Here is a 12,008-nt window from a genome sequence, read left to right on the forward strand (position 1 = left end):
ATGATAGATTTGCATATATTGGGTTTTTGTCTTTTGCACTTGAGACATGCATCGCTTCAGCTACGAGAGTGACTCCACTATTTTGCATAGTGGTCTGATCATCTTGTTCTTTGGTATAAAATGTGTAGCCGTTAATAACATAACCAGTGTAAGAAAAGACATGTAAGCTCGGACCATTTGCTAGCCACCTCAATCTATTTGAAATTGATCCGGGGTCTATATCAAATTTTGACATTATGTTATTTTTTAACCATGTTACAAAACTTCGATTGTGCTCTCGAGTTATCCAATTTTGATTCCTATTCATGTTCAAACGAGATAACTGATCCATGTGTATTATAACATACGGTTGAACCTCATCATCATTGTGCAGAACATACAATTGTGCCTGCTCCCATTATGTCCTTGATATAGTCAATAGTCTCCTTCCAATTATCCCTTCTCATGATATTCTTCCCGAATGATGAGACATGGGAAGCCCTATGGATTCAACATTAGATAGATATTCAGTACAAAATTCAGCAGCCTCTTCAACAATGTATCGTTCCGCAATACAACCTTCTGGTCGACTTCTACTTTTTACGTACCCTTTTAATATTTTCATATATCGTTCTATCGGATACATCCATCTCATATAAGTTGGCCCACAAAGTTGTGTCTCCTTAACCAGATGAACAGTAAGGTGAACCATTATATCAAAAAACGATGGTGGGAAATACATTTCAAGCTCACACAAAGTAACAACAATTTCCCTCTGCAATGTCGGTAATTTCTGAGGGTCGATCACTTTACTACAAATTTCCCTGAAGAAGAAACATAATCTAGTTAAGGCTAGTCGAACTTTTTCAGGTAAAATGGAACATATACCTATTGGTAGCAAATGCTACATTAGAATATGACAATCATGAGTCTTCAAACCTTTTAACTTGAGGTCTTTCATACAAACCAAAATTTAACTTGAGGTTTTTCATACCAACCAAATTTTTAATGTTTGAAGAGTATCCTTCTGGAACTTTAACTTCGTGTAGAAATTTACATAAAACAATTTTTTCCTTTTTAGATAGAGTATGAGCGGCTGGAGGTAGATATGTGCGATTTCCTTTCTATACTGGAGCCAATTCATTTCTTATTCCCATATCGACCAAGTCCAATCTTGCGTTGATGCCATCTTTAGACTTTCCTGGAACATTGAGTAACGTACCAATAACACTTTCAAATACATTTTTTTCAATATGCATCACATCGAGGAAATGTCTTACATACAATGACTTCCAATATGGCAATTCAAAGAAAATTGACTTTTTCTTCCACCCAGTTTTCACCAGCTCTCCCGCAAAAGGTTTGCCAAATTTATTGGTCAAACCTTGTACTTTTTCAAGTATTTGATATCCAGTCGGTGCTAAAGGAGCTTTACCTTCCTCTGATTTTCCATTGAATGCATTTCTCCACCCACGATACTGATGACTATAAGGTAAAAATCTACGATGTCCAAGAAACACATTCTTCTTACAATGTTTCAACCGCATCCAATTTGTACTCTCTTCACATATAGGACATGCACACTGACCTTTAATGCTATATCCTGATAAATTACCATATGCTGGAAAATCATTAATTGTGCCGAACAACATAGCCCTCAAATTGAAACACTTTTTCCTATACCCATCATAAACTTCCACACCTGTCTCCCACAAAATTTTTAAATCTTCAATTAAAGGAGTCAAGTATACGTCGATATCATTCCCCGGTTGTTTGGGTCCAGAAATTAACAGAGACAACATCATAAACTTACGCTTCATACATAACCATGGAGGTAAGTTATATATTACCAAAATCACAGGCCACGTGCTATGTGAGATGCTTTGAAGACCATGTGGATTCATTCCATCAGTAGAAAGTGCAAGTCTTAGATTTCTTGACTCTATCCCGAATTCAGGATACTCGTGATCAATTTTTGCCCATTGTGGGGAATCTGCAGGGTGTCGAAACATTCCATCTCTAATTCTTTCATCTGCATGCCATGTCAAGTGTTTTGAATCTTCTTCACTGCGATACATGCGCCTAAATCTTGGTATTATAGGAAAATACCACACGACTTTTGCTGGAGTAGATTCTTTCTTCTTATATCGAGAGACATTGCATTTCGGACACGCCTTAAGTAGTTCATATTCGTTTCGAAATAAAATGCAATCGTTAGGACACGCATGAATCCTTTCGTAACTCATTCCAATAGAACACAAAATCCGTTTAGCCTCGTAGGTTCGACTGGGAAGTTCATTATCATCTGGCAACATATCTTTTATGAGTGTTAATAATTCCGTAAAGCTTTTATCAGACCATCCATTACTCGCTTTTAAGTTGTACAACTTTAATATCGCTGACAGTCTTGTGAATTTAGTACAACCATTATATAATTCTTTCTCTGCATCACTCAACAAACTTTCAAACATTTTAGGACAATCTCGAAGATCTTCTTCAACTGCTTTTGCAATCTCATCAACTCGGTCCGGCTCATATGTATCTGTATCGAAATCAGTTGAAGCATATGTAGAACTATTCTCAAAATTAATGTTTCCTTTTTTTTTCTCACCATGTCTTATCCAACATGTGTAGCTTTGATCAATTCCATTACATACTAGATGTCCTTCTAATTCATCTTCTCTAACACGTTTTCCAAAACAACATTTTAAACAAGGACAAACTACTCTATTTGGATCTTTTGCATTCTTCACTGCAAACTCAACAAACTCCTTCACTCCAATTTCATACTCTTTTGACAATCGATTGGCTGAAATCCATTTCCTATCCATATTATACCACCTATATAAATGCAGTAACAAAAATAATAAGCTTTCAAAACATATCAACAAGTTTCAAAAAGAAACCAATATCAACTAACAATTTCAAAACAGAACAGATCATGTGGTATGAGTTTTTGACAATTTTTGACAATTTCAAAACAGAACAGATCATGTGGTATGAGTTTTTGACAATTTTTGACAATTTCAAAACATAACAGATCATGTGTAAAAAATACCTTAGACAACGTAGATGGCCGCACAGTACGTAGAGGATATTAGGGTTCCCAACGTATATAATTATTTGAAAGTGTTGTATGAATTTTTAATTTGATAAAAAAGAATTTAAAAATACCTGAGACAACGTAGATGGCCGCACAGTACGTAGAGGATATGAGGGTTTCCAGAGTACAGGTGATGAAAGATGTAGAGGATATGAGGGTTCCCAACGTATATAATTATTTGAAAGATGTATTTTACAGCGCTTGTACTAAAAGCGCTGTAATATGTAGTTAAATTCAATGAAAGCGCATGCATCGTCATATGACCCTACAACAGCGCTCTTTTTACAGCGCTTGTCAAAAAAGCGTTGTAAAAGGCTCCGTTATTTTTAAAATATATTTACAACAGCGCTTGTGTTTAGCAAGCGTTGTAAAAGGGGCGCTGTTAAATGTCATTTTTGGCGTAGTGAACAATAAAATTATTTGAGTTTTAACAATTCTTTACCTGTTCAATATATGGTAATTGGTACTACTTATGAACCTAAATTTATCTCATTAATAACAAATTTAACATTAAAAAAAGGAATTCACGTAGACTCTTCATATACAAAACAAAAAAATAACAAAATAAGAAAGAATTTTGGAGTTTGGAGATTCTTAATTAGCGCAATTGTTTGATGGATGCATGTGAAATTGTAAAGAAATAAACACCTAAACCCTGACTAGCAGCATAAATAACTTTCAATATGAAGAAGCAGATAAATTATGGCATTTAATGTAGTTAAATATAATTAAAAGATTTGTCATTACTCATTCGATAGGAAATTCATAGAATCCTGTAGATAAAAAAGTAAGTGTGCCAACTCATACATGAAGCACAAAATCAAATTAATTCTCTCACTTAAAATATTCTTTTTCCAACACTAGCTATTTTTCATTTTTCATTTCATTTCCAATTACTAGTGTAATCCCAAAGCTAGTAACATAAGAAGGAGCAGTAGTAGCATTTCCATTGCTACTAGTATATATGATGTGACTTAGAGATTTACTTGTATTAAAGCTAGTAATACACTTAATATAAGGATAAAACACAACAAAACTAAGAGGCACAAAATTTACAGATTAAAAAAGCTAAGCTAACACAAGTTATTCTAATCCAAACGGTTGATCTATCGCTACAACACAAGTTTATTTATAGATTGGTAAATCATGACTACAACTAAATAAAAACTAAGGAAGAAAAGCATTGCAACAATAATCATTCAAGACTATTTGAATAAACAAGCAGAACTCACAGTAATTTTAGTTAAGCTTAACAAAACAACAAGAAGTTCACAGAAACCCCTGACCTGAAAGAATTATTATAAGGCAAATTATTCATTTACATGCTGCCTATGTCGCACATCAATTGACCCTCCCTCTGTTACAAGTGAATCCAATTTATTTAGCTCTACAATAGCCTTTTCAATTGACAAATTAATCCATGAAGCCGAAGGTCTCTTTATACCACACCTTAGTTTTTTCTTTTAACATTTTGAATTTTTCTTTTAATGCAAAGGACTTCCAACCTCCCACCTTAAAGTTTTCCCAATGTTCCTTTACAAATACCATGAACTGGGGCTGTTCCAACACACAATTAAGAAGAAAAAAAAGGCTAGCATCTAGACATTTCAACCAAATTGGACACTGATCATATATTTCTCTATCTGCAACCCCATTGTACGTTCTCTATCTGCAACCCCATTGTACGGTCAACTATTGTGACAAAAAAAAAATTGTTATTGACCTCTTGGTTTAATTCACGTCGCTTGAACAAGATAAGAACATGTGCACAAATAATCCTTAATTAATTAAACATTCAATGATCGTACGTATAAGATCAAAAAATTGTTTCTTAATATTCCAAACAATAGTAACAAAAAAAATGTTAAACTAAGTGGGACGAGAAGTGAAGGATCAAGTTCAGAACATGCTAAGACATATCACATAAAGGGCACGAAGGATCAGTGAGATTAGTTAGCTGCAACTCAGATAAGCATGAGCCGTGGAAAACATGACTACATGGAAGAACAGCAGCTTCTGGTAAAAGGGTACGCAATTCTTCTCTCCTATGGGAGGAGAATAAATAATATTGCAGCTGATCATTTTCTTCAAGTTGATTTGAATGCTCCGGTTCCTCTTCATTTGCTAAATATGCCATATCTTTCTCACACAGCGCACATTTCCAACACGCACTTGTGTTTTCCAAGCCTGAAGAAAACATATTCAAAAAATAATTTTGAGAAGCACAAATCAGATGCTCTGTATTATTTTAAACGTTGTTCAAGATAATATAGAGTTCTGAAAAATATAAATAGTTATGTCTTGTACATTTATGTTATTTCAATAGTAGAGTTCGGAAAAATATAAATAGTTATGTCTTGTACATATATGCTATTTCAGTAGTAGTGGTAGTTGGGGTTTTTCTTTAAATAACCCTTTTTTTCAAAAAATTATTTTATCAATATACTCCATTCAAAAAAATATATATCACGTTACCTTATTTTTAAATAATCAGATAAGTCGTCATTAATTTACAAGGGAGACTATATTTAAAAGAGTTGTTTTTTTTCTAACAGTTCTAATTTATAAAAAAATTATCAAACTAACTCAAATTTGCTAAAGTGACGTTCTAAAGGTATTGTTTTATTTATTTTTTAATTAAAGAAGTTACCTTTTAAAAAAAGACTTTTTATATTCAATTTTTCTTAAGATAACTAAATATATATATGTATATATTGTTCATTAACTTAAAAAAAAAATTGATGTAAGAAGTCCCTCTTTCAAAAGATGACTTCTTTATTTAAAAAAAAAAAAAAAAGAATCTATTAAAGAAGTCGTCTAAGCAAACTTGGGCAAGTCACTATTTACAAAGCAGACTTGTAACTAAATAAGAAAATGGGTATCTTGGTAAATATAATTTTGACTAAATAGCACATGCGGTCTCTTAACTTAATATTTGCTAACGTTTTAGTCATTTATCTTTTTTTTTTTTTTTTCTGATTTGATCATTTATTTTAATTTTAAGTGACAATTTGATCTTTTATATTTAAAATATCAATAATGTTATCCTTTTTTTTTTACAAAAATTCAAAAATCCATCAAAATTTTCAAACAAAATTCATAACATTTATTATCATCTTCAATACAATGCAAATTTCATCAAATTCATAACTTCAATATGTAAATAAACTCATATTTTTATTCTTTATTTGATGAATTTGATGTTGTTGAAGATAAAAATGTGAGTTTATTTGAGCTATGCATTTTATGAAATTTGCATTATATTGAAGATGATTATCAATTTTACGGGTTTTGTTTGAAAATTTTGTTGAATTTTTGTAAAAAAAAAAGAATAACTTTGTTGATATTTTAAAAAATAATATATTAAATTGTCACTTAAAATTAAAATAAAGGACCAAGTCGAGAAGAAAAGAAAAAAGATAAATAACTAAAACGTTAACTGAAATTAAGTTAAGGAACCGCGGATTCTATTTAACCTATAATTTTCAACACAGAGTAGTTTGGTAATATTTTTTTCAAATTAGGGTTATTGAATAAAAAACCCTAAAGGAAGTCGCCTTTTACGAAGATTACATGAAAAAAATAATATAATAATATAATTTAATAAAAAATATATATAAAAAAAAACAATGCAAAAATTGTATAGATTGATTAGAGTTACCCGTAATATTTAGATAATATTTTTTAATGTGATCAGTTAATTGACATAGTCCGTATTTTCTTAATACTTTTTCTCTAACGTCTAAAAGTAGGTTAATTTAATATATATTTTTAAAAAAGTGATTATTTTTTTGTAAAAAACTAATAGTTGCTTGGCTAATTTATTTAATTAATTACGATATTGTAGGAAAAAATAATAATAACAATATATATAATTCAGAGGATCTAAATATTTTATATTAAAATTTATAAATTAAAAATAATTTTAAAGTGATGAGATGATGTTCTTATTTAAAATAAGAAAGACTTTAAAGTTATCTGAATACACAATTAAAATGAAATTTAGATTTGTCTCATTCCAATAGATATAATAAATATAATATTTTTTGTATTATTGTTATTTTAATAAACTTATTGTTTGCAATGATGCATTTCTTGTATCCATCTCTAATTTGTTATTTTTTGTTGACAAATTCAATGGGGCTGTTATTCAATAATAATAATAGACGTTATTCAATAATAATAATCGATAAGGGGGGAATGTTGTTGAGAAAACAAAACATATTGATACGTGAGGTGTCTAATGCGAGATAGAAATCTCTTTTTTTTTCCTCGATCTCTCTTTATTCTCTTTATTAATAATTAACCATTTATTTTTTTCCTCTCTCTTTATTCTCTTTATTCACCATTAATTCTTTTCCTCTCTGTTTATTCTATTTATTGACCATTTAAAAAGAGACAAATACAAAAAAAAAAAAATAGTTAGTAAATCCCACCACAAAGTGAGTTTCACTATAATTAATTTATTTAATTAATTTGTATCTATCTAAATAGATCACAAATATAGAAAAAAAGAAACCAATATCTATGTATAATATAAATAAAGTAGGGTTGAAATCCCCTCGATTTATTGTTTTCTCTTTTATTTCATTATCAAAGTTTTGGAATATAAAACATGATAATGCGATATTTAATAATCCAAATATTTTTATTCAATTAAAAAAAATCGTTCTAAACTATAATAATGAAGAAGATCAATAGAGAAAAAAAATAAAGAGGATTTTATCTCAATAAAGTGAGTGATTTGCTCCCATCTTAAATAAAAAGTGAATGAGTTTTTTATGATTATAAAAAAGTCAAATATATATATAAATGCCTCGTTGATAAAAGATTGTGACGTACCTTTCCATCGAATATAGAATACGGGGCGTTCATTTATTGATTTCTTATTATCATGTTTCTCTGAAAGTTTAGCTTTCTCTATCTCCTTTCCCTTCTCATCATTATAAGGAAAGGATCCATCGGTTTTGACCACAGAACTCTCTATTTTCCCAAGTTCTGCCTGTTTCTTTGAATTGAGTTGAGAAACCTTGCCCTTAATAACCACCTCATTCTTTGAAGATGCTAAATCTTTGAGTTCTTCGACCCTCTTAATCTTAGGTGTAGAATCACTACTCTTCTTGCTAACCATTTCAGTTGGGAGTTCGCCCATCTTCTCAGTCAAAGAATTACTAATGCCTTTTTCTTTCTTATGCTTTGATAATCGACTTGGCTTACCTAACGAAAGCAAAGCAAAATAATTACGTTGAGGGCACAGCAACTCTAATATTTTACCATATTTAGTGGGAGATTATTTCATTTTTTTTTTTTGACGTGATTAGTAAGAGATTAGATTATTATTTATAGTGTCCTAGAATTATTTTATTTTATCATATGAGTTGTACTATCTACAAAACATTTACACATCTTTTTATAAAAAAAATATGATTTTTTTCCTTTAAGATTAACTCAATAACTGTTTAGCTTTTTAAGTTATATTTTTTTTTTGTCAATAATTTGTTGTTGAGTTATATACCATTATTTATATGGGGTTGTCTTTTTTTTAGCAAGTACAAGATTTTATTAAACTTGGTTCGAAGGGATTATTAGAGGTATAGTTTGTAATGTTAGTTGAGAGTTAATTATGATAGTTATCTCTAAGATATTATTTCTCCAAATCGGTGAACTGCACTAATATATTTTCATAAATTTTAATAAAATATTATTATTTTTTATTTTATTATTGTAAATTCAGTTTTTACTAATAATGGTAAAGGTTTACTTTTGAACAGTTTTTTAGAGATTCAGGTAGACAAACCTTAATTTATGTTAAGTTAGTTAGAAATTGATTTTCAATGTATATGTATATGTATACATATATATATATATATATATATATATTAGTATTTTAAATATTTTTCAATTAAAAAAGTTTTTAACTCTACTAAAAAATTGGGGATTACCTTCAATTTCTCGTGTAGTTTGGTATGTCTTGACATCTTCAACTTTGAAACTGGATCTCAGTCTAGATGCAATTGTTCCTTCATTTTGTATTAAAAATTCAGTCTCTTCATTTCTGTGATATGTTGGCGTCGATGCCATGTATTGAAGCTCTCTTTTTCTTTTTCGGTTGCACTTTGCACGTGAAGACGGATACTGCAAATAATAATATTGTTTACAGTCTTAAAGAAGAATTTGCAACACGAACAATCGAAACTATTTTCGGCTGTCTTGTAGCGAATATTTGAGGTTTGTTAGATTAGCTTTTCAAAAAACAGTTTTTTAATTTGAAAAAAAATAATGAAAAGAACAATTTTTGAGAAGTACATATTAGACACACCCCTTTACTCAAATATTGACAATAGTAAATATATTATTAAGAGGGTTACTCAAAACCAAACCAAAAAAAGTTTTCTAGTTATAACAAAAATAAATCGGCATAAATAAAGAGGGAATAGTAACTGCTATTCCTAAAATGACGATGACTAGGGTCGAAATATTACTGATAGAAGGACTGTGTAATGCCTTTATCTAAAAAACCATATCGATGAAGATATACACTAATGTGATAAAAAAAAAAAATTCTCAAATACATCTGAAAACCTATTCGGAAAAGTGTAACCATTCTAGAATTTCCAAATTGCCCGAGTAGATCGTATATCCTCCAAAATTCCTAAAGAATTAACCGAAGAGATTAGGAGGGATAACCAAAACAAAGCCTATGATGAACATGTTATTATAATAGAAGACTATAAAATTCTCGAGATATACAAGAACTATCCATGTTACAATGATCTCAAAAGACATACATACACATACCAAAAACATATGTTCATCGTTAGAGTGTACTCAATTAAGCCCATATATCATATCCGGTGTAAAGGAGCTAGCGTTTAGACATAATTACAATACATACAGTGGGGAAGAAAGAATATATAAAAATTACGAGATTAAATAAAAGAAAACCTTTATTCTAAAAGAGAAGGTACTGAATTGTCACCAAATCCGTGCCAGAGAGAGAACACACAACAGCGAGGTTTGTTAATTGATTAGGGAGCGTCGAGGGTTTTGGAGATCTTATAAGGTAGTGTCTTGGGCCCCACCGTCTCAGTTCCAATAACAGTTGCACAATTTTCTCTCCCCTTACTCCCTATGAATTGAGTTGCTTATGTAACACAAAATTAAAAAAAGTATATGATTCATAAAAATTTAAATATCCTGATACAATAATGATAATATTATCTATATTTGATAATATAAATTTATTTCTAAATCTTTTAACAATTTATTCTGTTAACCATATATGTATATAAATTTAACCGACAGTGTCTCTCAAAAGAATCTGTACAAAAATTTATTGAATTGGTCGTACTACTCCTACCTTCAACCATAATTTAAATTTCGAATTTCAAAATAACTTACAAAAAAAAAAATAAAGGTTTAAATATTTGATTAATTTATACTTTTTTATTTTTATCCCGGTAATCTTTTTTTTTAATTTAAACCTTGTAATTTCAAGTTAGTTTTAAAATCATTTTGTCGTTAGTTGCTGTTACAACAATATTTACATGAAAAATTAAATTAAATTGAATAAAAAAATGGAAAAAAGAAATGAAGGAAAGGTGAAGCTATTATGTTTTAGTCATTACATTCAAAATCAAAAATAAGTTTGGGGATTAGAGTTCTCTCTTCATTTCTCTATCATCGCATCAACAATACCAGATCATCACCATCATATTACCATCATCGCATTACCAACAAAAATTGACAACTATAAGGGATCTACAAACAAAAACAAAATATTAAACATTAAACTTAGTAAATGTAAACTATATCTACAAAAAAGAAACATAAAAATTACTCACATATCTCAATGAGAACATCTCCAAAATCTATGTTTAGAGTTTTCATCAGTGTTAGAGATGAATGTACGCATTGTTTTCCTACATCCATATTCAGGAAATTGGAAACGAGTTGAGTTTGTTATAAACGAACATGATGTAATGGTTAACTGAAAAAGCATATAAGGATTCGAAGATTATGGTGAAAGTAACACTATAAATTTTCTATGTTGGCATTCAATTATGGGGCTATCTGAACATCTCAACTATACTGGCACTCTTAGGCACCTAATCATTTTCTAATTTTTAAAAATATCTAAATTATGAATTATTTTAAATTTTGCAATAAATTTTGAAGATATATAGTTTACTCTCCATAAATAGATATATTAATTTTTTTTGAATAAATTTTATAAATTTGCATATTAAGGTATGCTATATATAAGTACTTGACTTTTTTTAAACAAAAATAAAGTTCAAAGGCTTCACATCATTTAGCTTTACATTCTAATTATATTAGCATCGTTTAGTCAATCACTTATCGCTCTATAAAATATTATTAAGAAAAAGAATACAACATGTTCGAGGACTATACCAAACACAAGAAACAATCCTAAGATATACAAACTCACGCCCCATTAAAAATTTACTAGAAAAATCTAGAGTAATAAAATCATGGTGAAGAAAAAAAAGTACAATAAACAACTTCATAAATAAGCAAAATATATATTAATTGAGACCAATCTTGTTTCTATGGAGAACATCTGAAATATTAGGAGGAAAATGATCTCATCATTGACCGTTAGCAATGTCAAGCTCCAAATTAACAATTTTGTCAGCACATTGATTATCTTCTCTAAAAACATGAGAGACAATAAATTTATCATTTTAATCTTCTTAATGTAATTATACCACTTGTTCTAATAGACCAAGGAACGATGCTAAGATTCTTAAAAAAGTAATATTTGTAAATTGAGAATAAAATTTAATTCAAATCGTGCTGACCCGTGATAGGTGGCACCTCGATAAACAGTATTGACCCGTGATAGGTGGCACCTCGGTAAATAGTACTTTGGCCTGTGATAGGCGGTACGTTTACGATTTAC

The 12,008-nt window shown here is 29.7% G+C and overlaps 1 protein-coding gene across 1 annotated transcript; it reads right to left on the reverse strand.

Annotated features, from left to right (window-relative positions):
- Positions 1 to 4,853: 4,853 nt before the first annotated feature.
- On the reverse strand, positions 4,854 to 10,098 carry LOC105852910 (uncharacterized). The gene is made up of 4 exons (XM_012719752.3): positions 10,028 to 10,098; positions 9,025 to 9,217; positions 7,925 to 8,299; positions 4,854 to 5,269 (listed from the first exon to the last, which is right to left on the reverse strand). The coding sequence occupies exons 2-4, from the start codon at positions 9,161 to 9,163 to the stop codon at positions 4,992 to 4,994; spliced, it is 792 nt and encodes a 263-aa protein (XP_012575206.1). The 5' UTR covers positions 9,164 to 9,217; positions 10,028 to 10,098; the 3' UTR covers positions 4,854 to 4,991.
- Between the last annotated feature and the right edge of the window lie 1,910 nt (positions 10,099 to 12,008).

The sequence above is a fragment of the Cicer arietinum genome, chromosome 1 (genome assembly GCF_000331145.2).
Source record: "Cicer arietinum cultivar CDC Frontier isolate Library 1 chromosome 1, Cicar.CDCFrontier_v2.0, whole genome shotgun sequence".
Taxonomy (NCBI): domain Eukaryota; kingdom Viridiplantae; phylum Streptophyta; class Magnoliopsida; order Fabales; family Fabaceae; genus Cicer; species Cicer arietinum.

What these genes read in the sequence shown, in the direction of transcription:
- LOC105852910 (XM_012719752.3), bottom strand. Translation starts at nt 9,163, where the DNA reads ATGGCATCGACGCCAACATATCACAGAAATGAAGAGACTGAATTTTTA. An exon ending in AACTACACGAGAAATTGAAG is followed by an intron (nt 8,300 to 9,024) that starts GTAATCCCCAAT and finishes TGCTTTCGTTAG; the next exon opens with GTAAGCCAAGTCGATTATCA. An exon ending in ATTCTATATTCGATGGAAAG is followed by an intron (nt 5,270 to 7,924) that starts GTACGTCACAAT and finishes TGTTTTCTTCAG; the next exon opens with GCTTGGAAAACACAAGTGCG.